At 43.0% G+C, this 21,499-nt stretch overlaps 1 protein-coding gene and 2 long non-coding RNA genes across 3 annotated transcripts; 2 read left to right on the forward strand and 1 right to left on the reverse strand.

Annotated features, from left to right (window-relative positions):
* The first annotated feature begins 759 nt into the window (after nucleotides 1-759).
* Nucleotides 760-4,175, forward strand: LOC120720548. Its single transcript, XR_005692982.1, has 2 exons — nucleotides 760-3,129; nucleotides 3,512-4,175. It is a non-coding gene; the product is annotated as an uncharacterized LOC120720548 (long non-coding RNA).
* A 5,559-nt stretch (nucleotides 4,176-9,734) lies between these two features.
* LOC120720489 (piggyBac transposable element-derived protein 4-like) lies at nucleotides 9,735-11,731 on the reverse strand. Its single transcript, XM_040010213.1, has 2 exons — nucleotides 10,353-11,731; nucleotides 9,735-10,253 (listed from the first exon to the last, which is right to left on the reverse strand). The coding sequence occupies exons 1-2, from the start codon at nucleotides 11,610-11,612 to the stop codon at nucleotides 9,837-9,839; spliced, it is 1,677 nt and encodes a 558-aa protein (XP_039866147.1). The 5' UTR covers nucleotides 11,613-11,731; the 3' UTR covers nucleotides 9,735-9,836.
* Nucleotides 11,732-11,868: 137 nt separating this feature from the next.
* On the forward strand, nucleotides 11,869-13,240 carry LOC120720545. The gene is made up of 2 exons (XR_005692980.1): nucleotides 11,869-12,380; nucleotides 12,763-13,240. It is a non-coding gene; the product is annotated as an uncharacterized LOC120720545 (long non-coding RNA).
* The last annotated feature ends 8,259 nt before the right edge of the window (nucleotides 13,241-21,499 follow it).

Genomic DNA, 21,499 nt, shown 5'->3' on the forward strand with positions numbered 1-21,499 from the left:
GGGGGGGCAGTGTAACGATGGTTAAATGTTATTTTACAGTGACATGTTGGTTATCTCTGCACACTGTTGTTATTTCTTTAAGATACATGTTTGGTTGTGCTGCAGGAAAAAGGGAGTTAATGTGTGCAGGAAGGGGAGGGGGGTCCTTGTTGTTGTGTGACTGTGCGGGGCTGAAGTGAGGGGTTGTACGAGGGCACTCTCCCCAGAGTTAACGGCCTGTGTTACCGAATAAACGGACAAACTGAGATCCAACCATCTGGTTCTTGCGAACGTTACAATAACATGAGCAAAAAAGGGCAGTCATGATTACAAAATAGGGAGGTTTCTTTTTTTTTTTTTAACATAGATTAAACTCGTTAAATAAAACAACAAGTTTATGTCTGTGAAGGTTCTCAGTCATCCAGGTCATCGTAGTCAAAGGAGCTTGCAAAGAAAAGCGTCTGGACTTCTTTAAGTTACTTGAAGACGTTTCACCTCTCATCCGAGAAGCTTCTTCAGTTCTAAGGTCAATCTGGGACTCTCCACCATTTGACCTTAGAACTGAAGAAGCTTCTCGGATGAGAGCTGAAACGTCTTCAAGTAACTTAAAGAAGTCCAGACGCTTTTCTTTGCAAGCTCTTTTGACAACAAGTTTATGGGCTTTCATGTTATTCACAAGTTTCAGCAATTTAGCCCAGAGTTTAAAGTCATTCAGCCATCTGTTTATACATGGTTTAGCTTTTAAGTATCTGCATTTGTGAATAAAAAATTTTCCCATTAACAAAAACGTCCTAATCAACAGGTCAAAATCTGCATTCTCAGCAAATATTCCAAATTGTATTACTGTCACCGTCAAATGCGGTAACTGAATTCTCCTGGACTGTAGCCAGCTCCACATGTCAGTCCAGAAGGAGTGCACTGATTCACAGTAGAAAAACAAGTGATCCAGACTTTCAATATCATTTTCACAAAATATGCATGCGTTCACATCTACGTTAAATTTCCGTCTTAAGAATTCATTGGTTGGATAAATCTCATTTATGATTTTAAAGTGAACCTCTTTCACTTTAGGAGAAAGAGGAAGTGAAATATACTTTTTTCTTATCGCCTTAACCTCCATGGTCTCAAATTCTTTAAGGATATAATTTCTTTTAACCGGATTAGGGCAAATTTCATTTATCAAAATATTCCTGATCACTTTGTTTGTAAACCTGCTGTCACCAAATTCAACTCCAGCTATGCAGAGCTGTCTCAGTCCAGGAGAAATTTTAGAGTGCACAATATCTTCTTTTATCATTGATCTCAAAGGGACTGGGATGGCTTTCATTAGGGATTTATATCTCTTAGCAGTACATCTTACATCAAATTTCTCACAAAATGTCTCATGTATTAATAAGACCCCATTATCATCCATAAAATGAGCTACAGCCCAAATCCCTTTAGATCTCCATTCATCCATGTACACAGATTTCCTACACAAACGGATATACCTGTTGTTCCATATAGGGGTATTGTGAGGAGTAAAGTTATGTTTATAGATTAATTTCCAGTAGAGAAGGACCTGCTGATGGAAACCTGAGAGTTTAACATGTAACGAACTGCAAAGTCACAACGTAACAAAAAGTCTATTCCACCCAAGATTATATATAGATTTAATTAGTTTTGGAGATATGGTCAGAGAAAAGGCTGGATAGATTAATCTGGACAGACTGTCCATTTTGGTTAGCAAGATTCTCCCAAACAGAGTTATGTCCCTTTGCAGCCACCTGTTTAAAATTGACTTACACTTTTCTATATTGGCACAGATATTCTTATTTTCTGTTGATGTCTTATCCTTGCAAATTACAATGCCCAGATACTTCACCTCTTTTTTGATCTGTATATTATTTATTGCTTGCAGGGGACACTCGTGCAGAGCTAGAATTTCACATTTATTAATATTCAGCTGTAGGCCAGAAGCTTTGGAGAAGTGGTTGATCACCTGTAAGGCTAAAGGAATCTGGTCCTCATTTTTTAAAAACAGGGTGGTATCATCTGCCAGCTGACTGATTATTATCTGTTCACCCATCACAGTTAACCCGTCAATGTGACTGTTTTTAATCAAAATAGACAACAGCTCAGCAACCATGAGGAACAGAAGTGGTGAGCTGCTACATCCCTGCCTTATCCCTCTATTAACCTCAAACCTTGAACATGTACCATGTTCTAGCAAAACAGAGCTGTTAATGTCATTATATAGCATCTCTATAACATTGATAAATTCCTCTCCAAAACCAAAAGACTGCAGAGTTTTAAATATGAACGTATGTTCAACTGAGTCAAATGCTTTGTAAAAATCCAAGAACAAGATGTATCCTCTCTCTTGGATTATTTCACTGTACTCAAGGAGGTCCAAAACCAGCCTAATATTGTTATGCATTAGTCTTCCTTTCAAAAAACCTGATTGTGTTTCACTGATAATGTTTGAGATGCCTTTCTTTAGCCTCTCAGCTACAGCTCCAGACAGGATCTTATAGTCAGTGTTTAGTAAGGTGATGGGTCTTAAATTGTCTAAAATTCTTTTATCCTTACCCGATTTAGGGATCAGGGTTATCAACCCTTGTTTCATGCTTGGCATCAGATCTTTTTTCTCTATCCATTCCTTTAATGCATAAAACAATAAAGTTCTTAGGTCCTTCCAGAAGAATTTATAAAAATTAGTAGTGAGTCAGAACAATAACAACAAATATAAAACATCAAACAGAGAATGTGCAGCGGTACTGCAAAGAAGAGAGAGGGGCGCGAGACATTGAATAATCAAACAAAGACATTAAACATATTACAAATAGATGGTTTTTAAAGCTTTTTTGGTGTGAGAAGAAAGGATTGTATTCACATAGAGTTCAACTTCTTTCCTGAAGGTGAAAAAGTTTGGCTTCTTACTTGAGAACTTAAAAGCATTCGAGTCTTTCCTACTAGAGTCAGTATAGCCAAATAGCACATTTTGGTAAAAAAGCACAAAATCTCATAAGACATCGCATAGAAGCAGAACTGAGTCGTACATGTGACAGACAGTGAGGTGGAAGTATTCCTCAATATCACACTGGAATATGAAACAGCAAAAAAAAAAACAAGAAAACGTGGACTGGGAGACTTGTCAGGGGAAATAAGGTTAGCCTACCATACATGTATAAACGAATGCCCTACTGTATTTCAGTAGCCCAATTATAGATGCCTTTAGCACCTTTAGGTTTGACCTAGTAATGATACAGCTCGGCTTCATTTCTTTAACTACTGTGTAGCTTAACCTACACGAAGTCATCATAATGACAGATTTATATTCATCTGAATCTGCAGTGTAACTGTGTTGGTGTTGAATCCCTACCTCAAGAATGTTGTAGAGTTAAAAGTATAGGAAAAGAGAACACTTAACCTAAAATATTTAAGTGTAGCACTTAATTAAATATTAATCTTGGTATTCCACCACTGATTTATTTTTAACATTTATTGTGGTTAATTAGTTTTTCATTGTTTTATTCTACCTTTTGTCAAGGCAAAACTCAAGGGCCACAGACAGGACAGACTTGAAAGAAGACTTTCAACTGAAACACATTTGCGTAATGTTGCAGAGGTGGACATACAGATGAAGAAAAGAATTCTGGATATGATGGTGAATCTGAGAGGCGAGCTTCTGAACATCACAGTAAATTATAAGTCACTCTTGAGAGACAAGTTCAGTTGCAGATGGATTTTTACTGCTAAGACAAGTCATGCATCCACCACCACAACTTTTCAACCTGCCACCACACCATGGTGGGCACATCTATGCATGTGCACCACCACCACACGCTGTACCTGGCTCATTTCCACCCAACAGTACCATAACTGAGCTGCCAAGCAGCACACCCTACCCACCCCTACCTTTGCAGGGAGCAGGGCAATTTTTCTTCACACAAGCACTTTTGGAGGATGATATTTGAAATAATCTGCATCGTTACCTATGCTGGGCAATAAATAACTTATGTTGGGAGCTTTTGGGGCTGCATCTGTATGCTCAACTGTTGGCATGTTAAATGTTTTCTATTAGCTATTATGCAGCTCAAATCCTTTGTTCAAAACAGCACTTTGATTTTGACTTAAGTGTAAGAGGTCTTCCTCCAAATAATCAGACCCAACCAATATAACCCCTTCAATAAAATTATCTTATCTTACATAAATAGGCTGTTGATTTTCTTTACTCATTTCAGTTATTACCAACAAAATAGTTGCATGTTTAATCATCTGGGAATTTACCCAGATTTATTTATTTAGACAGAGATCTTAACCCCCCCAATGTTCAGCACAAAGTTACGCCGATGCATGTTCAGGATCACAGTGCATAGATTGTAAAGTGTCACATATCCTGACTTACAATTTCTGTAGATATAACCGTTTATATCCCTCTCTAGGCAGGCGTTGCCGATTTGCAACAGTTAAAAAACGAACACCCTGATTACCCCACATACATATTTTATTAGTTTTTTTTACTCAGAAGTACCACTGCTGGACTTGGTTGTGCATTACCAACGAAAAGTTTAATTTGAGCCTGACAGGGATATCAGTGATGTCATGCAATCTAGTCTGTGTGTCTGTCCTTTTCCTGCTGAATTACTTCAGTGACTGTAATCTATCATGTCCCCGCGGGGTCCTTCGCATATAGGTGTAACATAGAATCAGCCAATCAAATCGCAGCTTTTCAGCCAGTGTAAAAAATTATATATATTTTTTTGCACTGAACCGTCTGAGCGCAGGTGCCCAACCTGGCAAAGATGCCCAACGGATTTACTTTACCAAATGGGTCATCGCGGCCTTACCCTATTGGTCCATTTGATTGACCTTGGTCTTTATTGTTTATTTTATTTTCACTTGCTACACACGGGACAAACATGACAAATCAACAACTGACAATGACTAATTAATATTAAAATCTGTAACATAATGTTTGGAGTTTAGTCTGTTACTGTTGCTATTTTTACCATTTCTTCTTGGAGCAACTGTAACCCACATTATTTCCTTAGGGATTGATAAAGTATTCTGATTCTGATTGTTTCAGGATGACCTGCCATTATCCAATCACACATCTGCTTACCTGCATCTGTTGCTCGCTTCTCACTTTTCGCATATAGAATTTCGAGAAAAGCATCGGTGCAAATTATAAGTCTGTATCATGATGTCTGGTGTTTTTGTGTTTGTTGTTTTGTTTTTCTTTTCTTTTATTTTGCGAGTTGGTTATTAGACGCTGCCCCAGCCGGTCAGAGAATCCCCCGCCGCCCCGCCCTCTCCTCCCTGAGCCGCAAGCAGCAGGCGCACCTCGCAAACGGAGGGCGCCCTTACTCCCAGCAAATGGGCGATAGAAAACCGATCGGTGCCTATGCCATCCCCTCTATGCGCTGGCCAGCATGAGAACGAGCATTTTTTTTTTTTTTTTTTTTTTTGCCGGTGCCCGTGATGCTGCCCCTCACCACGATGCCGCCCCGGGCAACGGCCGTGTCGCCCGTATCAAAAACAGCTTCTGGTGGCATTTTTTTAACCTTTCTTTTTTAAAAATATCAAGAGCTAATAGAAATCAGATGAGTAAACAGCAGAGAGCAATCAGGAAATCAGGATGGAAAGTAAAACTTAGGACTGATACAAACATTAACACTGAAACATAAAGAACGATGAAGGAACAGCCTACAGGAACATATCAAACACGACCATAAGAAGACTCACAACACACATGAAGACAGAGATGAAATACTGACAGAAAAACTTAGGCAGACAGAACTGACTACAGTCCCGATCAAAAGTTTAAGATCACTTGAAAAATGGCAAAAAGAAAAATCATATTTTCCATGGATGGATCTTAACAACATGCAACAAGAAGAAATGGGAGTGAGACAAAACATTTATTGAGAACAACGCTTAAACTGAGACAGGCTGTTTCACAGCTGAGCAAAAGTTTAGGACCACGTGCCTTTAAAAGGCCAAATCTGTGCAAAAGTGTGGATTCGCTGTCATTTTCTGTCAGGTAGTCACACTGTGGTCAGGTTGTTGAAATGCATAAGCGGGGTCTCTCGCAGCGCGCCATCACTGCTGAGGTGGGACGCAGTAAGACAGTCATTTGGCATTTCTTAAATGATCCTGGGGGTTATGGAACAAGTCAAGTGAAAGACCAAAAAAATTTTCACCAGCACTGAGCCAGAGGATCCAGTTGGCTGTTTATCAAGACACTGGATGATCCTCCACCCAAATTAAGGCCGTTACTGGTGCCGACTGCAGCCCCGTCGTCTTCAAAGGCCTCGTCTCCTTGAACTCCACAGAACTGACCGTTTGGACTTTGCAAGAGAGAAAGAAAGTTTTATTCTCTGATGAGAAAAAATGTAACCTTGATGGTCCTGATGGTTTCCAACTTTACTGGCATGACAAGTAGATGTTTTCTATGCTCCACAGTGGAAGGGGCGCCATAATGGTCTGGGGTGCTTTTTCCTTCAGTGGAACAATGGAGCTTAAGGAGTTGCAGGGGCGTCAAACAGCTGCTGGCTGTGTCCAGATGTTGCAGAGAGCATCTGTTATGACTGAGGCTCCTCATCTGTGTGGTAACGACTGGATTTTTTTTAACAGGACAACGCTACAGTGTTGGGAAGGTTACTTTTAAAATGTATTCCACTACAGATCACAGAATACATGGCCCAAAGTATATTTTATAACGTATTCCGTTAGTTACTCAATGAGAGTAACGTTTTCTGAATACTTTGGATTACTTGTATATTGTCATGCTTTTTACAACTACTTTTTTCTTAAATAAATCTACTACATCATGTGTACTTTTTATGTCATGTGTAATTTTCATTGCAAATAGTTATCACAGTTAAATTAAGAGGGGATAGAGCTGTGATGTCATCAAGTACACTGCCATTGCAATTGTAGAACGATCGTGCTGCGTTCTCGGGAAGCCTGGACTCCCGTGTGAACTTAGGACGTCCAGAGTAATGAGAATATCCTGTGGTATGAGGTCTGGTTAATAGCATTGTCCTGTTATAACTGCTTCAGACATCTATCACCCTCTTCCTGTAGCCACTTCCTGGGTCTTGTTTCAGGGCCTCATAAATAATTTTGTCACTGAGCAGTGACAAAATTTTCTTATCATAGTCTTTTTGGTTTAGCAAAACTGTGCACCTAGCCTTGTCCGCCAGAAGGATGAGAATGCTGTTGTAATGTAATGAAAACCTTTTTTTCCTGATTTAATGAATAAAAAAAAATATGCCAGCAAACTAGAGATAAAGATACTTGGGCAGGTTGTCATATTATAGAACTATAGAAAACAGACATGCAGGCTACCCAGGTGAACGCTGTGGCCGAATATAGTACTGAAGCAGTAGGAATGTTATATCTAAAAGCTCTGTGCTCATCTGAGCCTTACAGCTAACTGAACTAAATGTACAGTCGAGGCATGCAGTATGCTCACAACTTTTATGTATTCAGTATGTGGGTCGGAGTGACTGTGGACAGACAAAACATACTACTGAGTTTAATTTTGTCTGTACGTCGTATTTATGATTAAAAACAAATGTAATCAAATTAGATATTGATATTTTCATATGGGAACTGATCCTGCAACATGAAATGCTGATATTGGATCAATACGTTATCGATACGGTCGCCACTGACAGAAAATGTCAGTTATGTGTAGCATTGCATGTCCCCTTTAACCCAAAGGAGATCCTTAAATATCCTAAAGTAATTGTTCCTAATGACAAAAACTGGCAGCTTCCCAAAAAGTGCAATAATATTGTTATATATTAATATTGTTTTGCACTTTAAATGAGTCAGTCTTTTAAAACTACTTCTGCCTAAGATATTCGTATCAAGTATAATTATATTTTGGGGGTTTTAACCCTTTGAAGGCCAGTATGTTTACATAGCTGCACTGTTTTTTAACTGGAAAAAACCCCAAAAACTAAAATATTTTCCATAAAATACATTTCAAGAAAGATTTCATTGCTATTATAATTAGGCCTTTAGATTGGCACCAAGGTAGATTTTGATTCATCATTATGTTTTTTTGCAGGGGCACAGTAAATGTAATAATCATAACCTATAATGGTATATGATGTTTTTCACTTTTTCCACACTAAATGTTTATTACCTTGCTAACGTAAATAAAAATACAAGCTCAGTTTGAACTAGGAAAACATTTATTTTAGAAAGATAAACATGAACATTTATGTTGTTGGGGATGGGGAGAGAGACAGACAGGGAGAGAGGTAGTATGTGTCTGGGTGTGAGAGTCCTGCTCAGTAGTGATGTGCGATACCACTGATTTCCTTTCCGATCTGATACCAAGTAATATCAACGATACTGATCCGATACCGATACTTTGTACAAAAATTTATTTTATTTATTGTATCTCAAATTATAGCGTCATAATGATTACAGGACATCAGATACTTGTTCTTATCACTTAAAAATGCAGAATTCATCATATAGAAATAAAAAATCTGAAGTTGTTATTTGAACTATTTGAACACCTTGCCAGCCTGCAGCACTAAAGGACTCAGTGAGAGCACCTGTCCCTGTCCTCTTCAGTTCGCCTCAACATATGCTCGTCATATTCTGTGATATGATTTACTCTGAGCTGTTTGACAAGGTTAGTGATGTTGCCACAACCATTCATGCCAACCCTCCCGATTTTTCCAGGAGAATCCCGAATTTCAGTGCCCCGGACCCACCCTTCTCCCGAATTTCTCCCGATTTTCCACCCGGACAACAAAATTGAAAAACCATATCGCAGAATTCATAGGGCCCAGCCAATTCCAGTTTCCAGATACTTAGTTTTAATATTACTCTTATTTCTCTTTCTGGGTCGCAAAAAACCTTAACATATTTTCAGGTGAGAATGTAGCTGTGTAAACTTCAAATATCTGAGCCGACACATCGTCTTCAAACCCCCGCGGTCTTTCGCTACTCGGGTTAAACATGATATATAAGTCACTTTGATAATTAAATGTTATGGTTTGGCTTTTTCAGTGTTTTATTTGTTCGGGAGTAAATCGGTTTGGCTGAGATTAAAGTTATTAGATTAGATTAAATTAAATTTAACTTTATTAATCCCTCGGGAGGGTTCCTCTGGGGTTTTCACACAGCTGAATAAACGTCAAACAGAAAATGATTAAATAGAAGTGTGAGACGGTCGAGAGTTTACACCAGCGCCCGGTTATATTTTAGATAGCAAGGAGCAGACGGCAGAGTTTCACTCCACCGAGGGAGCTCGTGACGTACTACCTGGCTTTCTTTAGACCGCGAACGCCGGATCCTCAGGTGGAAGCAGCCTCTGAATTTGGACCCCTGCTGTTTCTGGGCCGGCCCATTAGAATGGTGATATTTAACATATTTTATCCGATAAATAAACACTGTAATTATTTATCTCCCCCCCCCCTTTTTGAATGTCTCCCTAATTCTGAGGTCTCAAGGTTGGCAAGTATGACCACAACACCTCCCTTTTTTGACACATGTATCGCAAACCACGTCTCGGCTGTTTGTTGATGTAAAATACGCCCGCACATGATTCCAATTACGCTCAGCCAGTGTTGTGAGTGCGCGCGCCAAGGGGCAGCAAGACATTTATACAGCCGTATTTCGCACATGACTATGAAATGCGGAAGAGGAAGTAGTTCCTTGGAATGTAGACAATCCGAATGATATAGTTTCTTTCCACTGTGTTCCTGTTAATGATAATATACAAATTTACCCTAAATTACTAAAATATCGATATTTTAATATGAGAATCGATTCTAGAACATAAATGATTGGTATCGGAGGAATCGATATTTCAGGATCGATCCGCACATCACTACTGCTCAGACGGCGCAGTCGTTACAAATGGACACACTGTGGTCCTTGCATGTATACTTCTCACATTTGCAGCAGGTGTTGACAACTCTTCTCCTTTTGTCTTTGCAAAGTTCGCACTGCCTCCTGCTCTTACATTGAATGATGGGAGCGGTCCATGCAGCCGCTGCAGTCATATCTGTGACTACTGCTGCAGCGGCTGATGAGCGAGGAAGGCGCTCTCTCTTTGCTATGTGTGGGTTCACCAGCATTTCTCCCACTTCTTCAATGAAGAGCCTCCGTCTGTATCCTTTCTGCTTCTGCCAGGATGACTCGATTGATGTCCACAGGACGTAGGCATTGTAAAGTGAAACATCAAGGACGTTGTGGAAGAGGGCCAGTGGCCAGTAATTTGTTCTCCTCCTGCAGGAGTAGGTGCCAACAACCTAACAAAAAAAAGAAGCATAAAACATACATATATTTTAGACATGAATATGAGCAAGAATGAATAAATATATGCATAACTGGTTCATAATGACACCTACCTTATCAAGGTTGTCGACACCTCCTTTGCATTTGTTGTAATCTTCGATTATTACAGGCTTTCTCTTCCCTTCTTTGCTCACGTCTGGGCGGCGGTGTTTTGTGCTTAGTAGCAGCACATTCTTGCCCCGTCGGGGGATGTAAGACACAAGTGTGTGGGTGTTCGTAAAAGCGAAGATGGAGGAGAAGATCTCTCTCTTTTTTGCCTGGAGCAAATGAGGTGGAAGCTCAGGCTTGTTTTGGCGAATTGTGCCAACCAGGGCCATTTTCCTCTTGAGTAGCTCATCTGCCAGTGCACAGGAAGTGAAAAAATTATCACAGGTGACGACGTGTCCCTGGAGCCCCTCTGTCATGTCCAGGACCACCCTCATCCCCTGGTTGACTTCAACACGATCTGGAGCTGCTTTGCCCGTGTACACCTGCAGTCTCCAGGCGTAGGATGTTTTGACATCACAGGCTGCCCAAATCTTGATACCATATTTGGCCGGCTTCTTTGGCATGTACTGCCTGAAGCTACACCTGCCTCTGAACGCAACGAGTTGTTCATCCACACAGAGATCTCTGTCTGGGCTGAACAGCATCTCCAGGCGGTGCGTCCACATATTCCAGACTTTGCGGAAGGGAGCCATCTTGTCAAGACGGCGTGGGGGGCGGGATAGCTTATCATCGAACCGCAGTGCTCTGTTGATGTTCTGAAACCTCTTCTCGGACATCGTAGCCCGGAAAATGCTCCGTCCCCATTTTTCACTCCAGAGGCTCTTCGTTGATTCGTGTTTTGACCTGTAAACACCGGACAAAACGAGCAGCCCCACATAAGCCCGAAACTCCTCTGCGTCTATATCTCGCCAGCCGGGAATTTTGCGATTCGCATGCAGGTTTGTCATGGACACAATATGCTTCACGATCTCATCCGTTAGAAACAGCGCGAAGCTGGATATGGGGTCAACGATTCGGAGAGTGGCATAGCGTGTAGGTCCCGGGGTCAGACCAGTGGCTGCTGGGATGTAGCGGAACGTCTCAGCGTTTGTGGGAGACCAAGATATTTTTCCATTTTTTGACGTCCATGCTGCTTCATCAATTTTCTCTCCGTTTTCATCTCCAGCCGCTGCTGCTTCATCAATTTTCTCTTCGCTTTCATCTTCATCCGAGTCGGAACTGGACCCCAGCTGCTCTGTTTCTGCCTCCGATACCTCCTCCTCTTCCTCCTCGTCCCCAGATTCCACGGGGGATAACGCGGAGCTATCCTCGTACTCAGAGTTCATGATGACTGGATATCACGGATATTTAAATAGATTTGCTTATGCGGCCAGGAGATCGTTTCTCTTGCCTTCCCTTTTGCCAGCACGTGCAGGACTAAACAGATTCAAAACTCTATCCGGTTAGTCGTGACGCATGGACCCTGCTTCCGGTCAGTCCAGCTAACGTAAAGCTACAAACATCTCTACTGTTTAGGCTACGTCCACACTTAGACTGGTATTTTTGAAAACAGAGATTTTCTGTATTCGTTTTAAAAAAAAAAAAAAAAAAAAAAAAAAATCCCGTCCACACGTGCAGTTTTGAGAAAAATATCTCAGTCCACGCGTAACCCCCCCCTCCAAAAAAACAAAAACAAAGGCAAACGCTGTAATGAGCACGCCAAAGCAACAGGTGGCGATATAATCCTAACCTTGCAGAAATGTTGGCCAATTAGAAGTCTTGAAGCCAGGGCGGGAAAGCATAAACAAAGACGGTGGAACTTTTTTTACTTCCAACTTTATTTCTTAAGAACAATAACAACAAATATAAAAAGTTTGGCTTCTTACTTGAGAACTAAAAAGCATTCGAGTCTTTCCTACTAGAGTCAGTATAGCCAAATAGCACATTTTGGTAAAAAAGCACAAAATCTGATAAGACATCGCATAGAAGAAGAACCGAGTCGTACATGTGACAGACAGTGAGGTGGAAGTATTCCTCAATATCACACTGGAATATGAAACAGCAAAAGAAAAACCAAGAAAACGTGGACTGGGAGACTTGTCAGGGGAAATAAGGTTAGCCTACCATACATGTATAAACGAATGCCCTACTGTATTTCAGTAGCCCAATTATAGATGCCTTTAGCACCTTTAGGTTTGACCTAGTAATGATACAGCTCGGCTTCATTTCTTTAACTACTGTGTAGGTTAAGCTACACAAAGTCATCATTATGACAGATTTATATTCATCTGAATCTGCAGTGTAACTGTGTTGGTGTTGAATCCCTACCTCAAGAATGTTGTAGAGTTAAAAGTATAGGAAAAGAGAACACTTAACCTAAAATATTTAAGTGTAGCACTTAATTAAATATTAATCTTGGTATTCCACCACTGATTTATTTTTAACATTTATTGTGGTTAATTAGTTTTTCATTGTTTTATTCTACCTTTTGTCAAGGCAAAACTCAAGGGCCACAGACAGGACAGACTTGAAAGAAGACTTTCAACTGAAACACATTTGCGTAATGTTGCAGAGGTGGACATACAGATGAAGAAAAGAATTCTGGATATGATGGAGACATCTGAGAGGCGAGCTTCTGAACATCACAGTAAATTATAAGTCACTCTTGAGAGACAAGTTCAGTTGCAGATGGATTTTTACTGCTAAGACAAGTCATGCATCCACCACCACAACCTTTTAACCTGCCACCACACCATGGTGGACACATCTATGCATGTGCACCACCACCACACGCTGTACCTGGCTCATTTCCACCCAACAGTACCATAACTGAGCTGCCAAGCAGCACACCCTACCCACCCCTACCTTTGCAGGGAGCAGGGCAATTTTTCTTCACACAAGCACTTTTGGAGGATGATATTTGAAATAATCTGCATCGTTACCTATGCTGGGCAATAAATAACTTATGTTGGGAGCTTTTGGGGCTGCATCTGTATGCTCAACTGTTGGCATGTTAAATGTTTTCTATTAGCTATTATGCAGCTCAAATCTTTTCTGTTCAAAACAGCACTTTGACTTTGACTTAAGTGTAAGAGGTCCTCCTTGTAATTTACAGCCCCCCCTCCAAATAATCAGACCCAACCAATATAACCCCTTCAATAAAATTATCATGCAATCAGCTCTGTGATAAGTCTACGTGTCTGTCCTTTTCCTACTGAATTACTTCAGTGACTGTAATCTATCATGTCCCCGCGGGTTCCTTCGCATATAGGTGTAACATAGAATCAGCCAATCAAATCGCAGCTTTTCAGCCAGTGTAAAAAATTATATATATTTTTTGCACTGAACCGTCTGAGCGCAGGTGCCCAACCTGGCAAAGATGCCCAACGGATTTACTTTACCAAATGGGTCATCGCGGCCTTACCGTATTGGTCCATTTGATTGACCTTGGTCGTTATTGTTTATTTTATTTTCACTTGCTACACACGGGACAAACATGACTGGGGGAAAGAAAGAGAGGTAGGGAAAGAAAAACAGCAGGGAAGAGGAACAAAAGCAAAAAACAAAAAACAGACAAAAAATACAAATATCAATCACCTGGATCACCTGTTGAGAAAGAGAAAAAAAAAAAAAAAAAAAAAAGTTTCTGCAGAATCAAACAAGGAACCCACTGATAAAAAGTGCTCATTAAAGCAATTCAAAATTTCAGTTTTATCATTAATTGAGACTGAATCTTTTACAACAAATTTAGGAAAGGTTTGAGTCATTTTATTGGCAGAAAAAGACTATTACTTTCCAAAATTTCTGTGGATCGTTGAGGTTCTCAGTGGTGACAGACAAAAAGTATTCAGATTTAGCCTTTTTAACTCATTCACTGCCAATGGCTGGCAGTGAATGAGTTAAACCCATTGACTCATTCACTGTATTTGACGGCTATAGACGTCAATGGCAGTGAATGAGTTAATAAGAGAAGTGCATTTATTTCTAAGCTGTTTGAAAACAGACCAATCAGTGGAAGTATGTTTGTCTCGCCTTGTCCCATGCTCTACTACGCTTGTGTATGCTATCTGGGAGTGTCTGCGAAAACCAGGGATTTTCTCGACCTTTAATTCTAACTTTCCGTAAGGTGGCATGTTTATTAACAATTTCCATAAAACTTTCCTTAAAATATGTCCAAGCTAGCTCTACATCTGGTAATAGTCCGATTTTTTCCCAATTAACTACTGACAAATCATGATGAAAAGCCTGCTCATTAAATTGTTTAAGATTCCTTTTACACACTATGCGTGGCTTACATTTTGGAATTTTAGCATTTCTGCAAACAGCAACACAGTGATCACTTAGGTCATTACAGAAGACACCAAGCGAAGAGAATTTATGAGGTAACATTTGTTAAAACCAAATCAATTAATGTGGACTTTTCAGGGCATTTAAGATTTGGCCTGGTAGGAAGATAGACTAGCTGGGTAAGATTAATTGAATCGCAAAATTCTTTAAATTCACCAGAAGTTGCATTTAACCAGTCCCAGTTCAAATCTCCAGCCATTAGTAGTTCAGTGTAATTTAATTTAGCCAAAAGGTGCTTTAATGAAGATAATGCCTCTTTTGAAGCAGATGGGGGGCCTGTAACACCCAGCAATGGTTATCGAAAGAGTATTAGCAATATCTACATTCAAGGCCAAAAACTATTTGTTTGCATATCGATTGGGACAGAACAATCGAAGCATTAAATCTTGATTTGACATAAATAGCTACACCGCCTCCTTTTTTTGGCCTATCAGTGCGATATACATTGTACCCATATATGTTACTTCATTAGTAATAGATTTAGTTAACCAAGTTTCAGAAATTATAACAACATCTGCATCTGTAGATTTAACCCATCATTGTGATGATCTATGTGAATATAACAGTAAATACTAAATATTGAATATTATTGTGCAGCACATAAGATCAACAGTGCACAGTGTGCTTTGAGTTAGCAGCCAAAAAAGGTGTAGTTTGTGTCAGTGAGCACCTGTGATGATCTGGTAGAGGGTGTGGGGAGCCATAGCCCTGTCCTCCTGGGCATGAAGCAGGTATGGAGGAGTTTCAGGTTCCAGACATCCAGAGTCCCTCAGAGCACAAGAGACCAAGGAAGACCAGAGGGGCAACTGTGCCACTCTCCCAGAAAGAGCTGAGGAGAGCCCCAGATGAGGGGTCACTCAGCAGCCGCGGAGCAGAAGCCAGAGGGAGTTGCAGTGACAGCCAGCTGTGCCAGAGTGGACCGAGCCCCAAAGGGGGCCCCAGGCTCCACGCCCCGGCAAGCAGCCATCAGGAGTGAGCCGGTGCATACCTGAACGCCCATCCCCGGACACTAAGAACCACCAATGCACCGATGTCTGAGGGTGTCTGCCACTGGCAGGAGGAGTGGTGGGGGGGGAGATAGGCCTCATACCTTGGAGGGCCTGAGATGTCCCCAGAGAGGTGGCGTCTGATACCCAACCTGACATAGACAAACAGGCACACACAGACACAAACATCCATTCCCACCCTCATGCTCTCATATGCAAATACTCAACATGTGGAGACAGACATAAATAGACACTGTACACACAATCACACTCCCCAAGTGTACTCTATACCCCAGGTCTAGGTACCTTTGCCCCTGGAGGGGGAAACTGCACCCAGACCCAGGTAGCGTTTGTCACGTCCAGTGTGGTAGACATGTGGAGTTTGTAGAAAGGACCCAAAAGGCAGAAGCTCTGGTGCAGGTGAGTATTTATTTACAGGAGTGGGTACAAACAGCAATGGTGGATGAACATGAAACTAGAAAACCTAAACTGGGCAGAAGGAAAGAAAAACAGGAGCATTAGTCCAAAAACAAAACGCGCACGAAAAAAAAAAAAACAAAAAAAAACCCACTGGCGCACAAAGAACAGTTCATTACAAAGTCAGGGGGCCAACCGTGCAGACAACGGCGGCGACAGAAACAGTTCAGGGGGCCGACCCGGAGGTCGCCGGCACAAAAGCCCACAAGTCAAACGGTCGGGGGGCCGACCAGGTGGGTAGCACAGGTGGCAGAGCTGGTCCTGAGGTCGGCCGTACGGAAAGCAATGGAGGCGACGACGTAGAAACAGTTCAGGGGGCCGACCGTGCGGACGGCAACGACGTGGAAGCAGTTCAGGGGGCCGACCGTGCGGACGGCAGCGGCGGCGACTCAGGCGAAGGGGGTCTGGGGGCCGCCCATGACAGCCATGGCGCCCGACCAATAGCCTGGAACGTGGCCGGTTAACTGCAGACCCAGACATGGAGAATGGACCAGGCGAGGGTGAAGCTGAAGCCGGACCAGGCGAGGCTGAAGACTCTGGAGCTGCGGCTAGCGAGGATGATGAAGCCACTGCAGGGGGCGGCGTGGAAGCCAGAGATGTTGGCGCTGCAGGCGGCGGCGTGGAAGCCGCAGGTGGAGGCGCTGCAAGCTGGACGGGTCCCTCTGACCCTCCAGCGGAGGCCAAAACAAAATGTGTGAATGTGTGACTCTGGAGGTGCAGCTGACTGAGCCGAGAGTGGCTGCTGGGCAGCTGACTGAGCCGAGAGTGGCTGCTGGGCAGCTGACTGAGCCGAGAGTGGCTGCTGGGCAGCTGACTGAGCCGAGAGTGGCTGCTGGGCAGCTGACTGAGCCGAGAGTGGCTGCTGGGCAGCTGACTGAGCCGAGAGTGGCTGCTGGGCAGCTGACTGAGCCGAGAGTGGCTGCTGGGCAGCTGACTGAGCCGAGAGTGGCTGCTGGGCAGCTGACTGAGCCGAGAGTGGCTGCTGGGCAGCTGACTGAGCCGAGAGTGGCTGCTGGGCAGCTGACTGAGCCGAGAGTGGCTGCTGGGCAGCTGACTGAGCCGAGAGTGGCTGCTGGGCAGCTGACTGAGCCGAGAGTGGCTGCTGGGCAGCTGACTGAGCCGAGAGTGGCTGCTGGGCAGCTGACTGAGCCGAGAGTGGCTGCTGGGCAGCTGACTGAGCCGAGAGTGGCTGCTGGGCAGCTGACTGAGCCGAGAGTGGCTGCTGGGCAGCTGACTGAGCCGAGAGTGGCTGCTGGGCAGCTGACTGAGCCGAGAGTGGCTGCTGGGCAGCTGACTGAGCCGAGAGGTAGCTGAACAGGCGATAAGCAACTCGTATTGCTATCAGCCACACAAGACACAGCCCCTGAGTGAACAGTCAAAGTCCGAAAGAGAGTCCTCACTCACCACAGCCGGCGAATTAGAAGTCCGAACGTCCGGCTGTGGGGTGGCGCGCCAGCGGCGCGATCAGCGCTTCCTCCCCGCAGACGGCTCCGACGGGCCGGGCAAGATCACATCCGGCGAGTCAGGCAGCGAGGCAGGAGTGGCTGAGAGAAGGTGAGGTGTGTGCTGGTGTGCTGGAGAAAAGCCTGCATAGTCGGAGGAAGCGATTTCAAAAGCCATGGCAGGCCGGAAAAGAGCCGTTGTAGCCGATTTTCAACGGTGCGGCAAAGCTCGTATGGAGGGTTCTCCAGCCACAGCCCGAGGAGGATCTCCACATTGTAGCTGATGTCATCCTGGAGCTCCTCGGATGGATTGAGTGCCGCAGGGTCCATGCTGGCTGGCTCGTACTGTCACGTCCAGTGTGGCAGACGTGTGGAGTTTGTAGAAAGGACCCAAAAGGCAGAAGCTCTGGTGCAGGTGAGTATTTATTTACAGGAGTGGGTACAAACAGCAATGGTGGATGAACATGAAACTGGAAAACCTAAACTGGGCAGAGCTAAGAAAACAAACCTGAACGGCGAAGCAGGGAGGTACGGCGAAATACACAGAGAGACGGATGGAGAGACGCAGGAAGACCGAGGACGAGGTAACACACACTATAAATACACACGGCAGGAATCAGGGGATGGGAAACAGGAGGGGAACACACCTGGAAGACATCACAGTTGACGAGGCAGGGGAAACGAAAGCAGAACACACTGACATAAGACATAGACTTTCACAATAAAACAGGAACTTACACATGCAAGGACACAGACTAAGAAACGCATACCGAATAAACACTAAACCAAGGAAGAACAGAACCAAAATCACAATAATAGAAAACACAAAACGCTGGGTCAAAAGGACCCAGGATCATGACAGTGTTACCTTTTTCCCTGGGGTGGAGAGAAGCAGACCGCCCCGACTCGGCAGCAGCAGGGAGGCCCCACATTCCAGACCCCAATTGGACGGCCAACTCCTCCTCCCAGCCCCTCCCCGCCCCAACAGGCAACAGAGAACGGGGGGGGGGGTGATGACTCCAAACCTCCCTCCACCCGCTCATATGTAGTGTTGATGCATGTGTGTTCTAAGGTGCATTTAAATATACTAACCATGTGTTTGTTCAAAATTTATTTGAGACAAGAATCTGTCAAAACTTTTGTAATTGTATTTCTCTGTTATTGTGTTTTGTTTCACCAGTGCATGTGTGACTTTTTTCCCCTGTGCATTTCCAAACCGATGATCAAAGTGGCCGGCAGTGGCGGTCCTAGCCTGCTTGGCGCCCTGGGCGAACAGTCCCTCTGGCAGCCCCCCCCCCCACACACACACACATAAAACATATTAAGGATTGTACATTAACACAAAACTGTTGTCGGAACCATACCATTTCACCAGAGAAACACACACACACACACACATATGAAGAGAGAGAGAGTATGCATGGTATGCAAACGACTACCAAACAGCCATCATAATTTGTCATACAATGAGAACATGACAAATCAACAACTGACAATGACTAATTAATATTAAAATCTGTAACATAATGTTTGGAGTTTAGTCTGTTACTGTTGCTATTTTTACCATTTCTTATTGGAGCAACTGTAACCCACATTATTTCCTTAGGGATTAATAAAGTATTCTGATTCTGATTGTTTCAGGATGACCTGCCATTATCCAATCACACATCTGCTTACCTGCATCTGTTGCTCGCTTCTCACTTTTCGCATATAGAATTTCGAGAAAAGCATCGGTGCAAATTATAAGTCTGTATCATGATGTCTGGTGTTTTTGTGTTTGTTGTTTTGTTTTTCTTTTCTTTTATTTTGCGAGTTGGTTATTAGACGCTGCCCCAGCCGGTCAGAGAATCCCCCGCCGCCCCGCCCTCTCCTCCCTGAGCCGCAAGCAGCAGGCGCACCTCGCAAACGGAGGGCGCCCTTACTCCCAGCAAATGGGCGATAGAAAACCGATCGGTGCCTATGCCATCCCCTCTATGCGCTGGCCAGCATGAGAACGAGCATTTTTTTTTTTTTTTTTTTGCCGGTGCCCGTGATGCTGCCCCTCACCACGATGCCGCCCCGGGCAACGGCCGTGTCGCCCGTATCAAAAACAGCTTCTGGTGGCATTTTTTTTAACCTTTCTTTTTAAAAAATATCAAGAGCTAATAGAAATCAGATGAGTAAACAGCAGAGAGCAATCAGGAAATCAGGATGGAAAGTAAAACTTAGGACTGATACAAACATTAACACTGAAACATAAAGAACGATGAAGGAACAGCCTACAGGAACATATCAAACACGACCATAAGAAGACTCACAACACACATGAAGACAGAGATGAAATACTGACAGAAAAACTTAGGCAGACAGAACTGACTACAGTCCCGATCAAAAGTTTAAGATCACTTGAAAAATGGCAAAAAGAAAAATCATATTTTCCATGGATGGATCTTAACAACATGCAACAAGAAGAAATGGGAGTGAGACAAAACATTTATTGAGAACAACGCTTAAACTGAGACAGGCTGTTTCACAGCTGAGCAAAAGTTTAGGACCACGTGCCTTTAAAAGGCCAAATCTGTGCAAAAGTGTGGATTCGCTGTCATTTTCTGTCAGGTAGTCACACTGTGGTCAGGTTGTTGAAATGCATAAGCGGGGTCTCTCGCAGCGCGCCATCACTGCTGAGGTGGGACGCAGTAAGACAGTCATTTGGCATTTCTTAAATGATCCTGGGGGTTATGGAACAAGTCAAGTGAAAGACCAAAAAAATTTTCACCAGCACTGAGCCAGAGGATCCAGTTGGCTGTTTATCAAGACACTGGATGATCCTCCACCCAAATTAAGGCCGTTACTGGTGCCGACTGCAGCCCCGTCGTCTTCAAAGGCCTCGTCTCCTTGAACTCCACAGAACTGACCGTTTGGACTTTGCAAGAGAGAAAGAAAGTTTTATTCTCTGATGAGAAAAAATGTAACCTTGATGGTCCTGATGGTTTCCAACTTTACTGGCATGACAAGTAGATGTTTTCTATGCTCCACAGTGGAAGGGGCGCCATAATGGTCTGGGGTGCTTTTTCCTTCAGTGGAACAATGGAGCTTAAGGAGTTGCAGGGGCGTCAAACAGCTGCTGGCTGTGTCCAGATGTTGCAGAGAGCATCTGTTATGACTGAGGCTCCTCATCTGTGTGGTAACGACTGGATTTTTTTTAACAGGACAACGCTACAGTGTTGGGAAGGTTACTTTTAAAATGTATTCCACTACAGATCACAGAATACATGGCCCAAAGTATATTTTATAACGTATTCCGTTAGTTACTCAATGAGAGTAACGTTTTCTGAATACTTTGGATTACTTGTATATTGTCATGCTTTTTACAACTACTTTTTTCTTAAATAAATCTACTACATCATGTGTACTTTTTATGTCATGTGTAATTTTCATTGCAAATAGTTATCACAGTTAAATTAAGAGGGGATAGAGCTGTGATGTCATCAAGTACACTGCCATTGCAATTGTAGAACGATCGTGCTGCGTTCTCGGGAAGCCTGGACTCCCGTGTGAACTTAGGACGTCCAGAGTAATGAGAATATCCTGTGGTATGAGGTCTGGTTAATAGCATTGTCCTGTTATAACTGCTTCAGACATCTATCACCCTCTTCCTGTAGCCACTTCCTGGGTCTTGTTTCAGGGCCTCATAAATAATTTTGTCACTGAGCAGTGACAAAATTTTCTTATCATAGTCTTTTTGGTTTAGCAAAACTGTGCACCTAGCCTTGTCCGCCAGAAGGATGAGAATGCTGTTGTAATGTAATGAAAACCTTTTTTTTCCTGATTTAATGAATAAAAAAAAATATGCCAGCAAACTAGAGATAAAGATACTTGGGCAGGTTGTCATATTATAGAACTATAGAAAACAGACATGCAGGCTACCCAGGTGAACGCTGTGGCCGAATATAGTACTGAAGCAGTAGGAATGTTATATCTAAAAGCTCTGTGCTCATCTGA

The sequence above is a fragment of the Simochromis diagramma genome, unplaced genomic scaffold (genome assembly GCF_900408965.1).
Source record: "Simochromis diagramma unplaced genomic scaffold, fSimDia1.1 OVJJ01000585.1, whole genome shotgun sequence".
Classification (NCBI taxonomy): Eukaryota; Metazoa; Chordata; class Actinopteri; order Cichliformes; family Cichlidae; genus Simochromis; species Simochromis diagramma.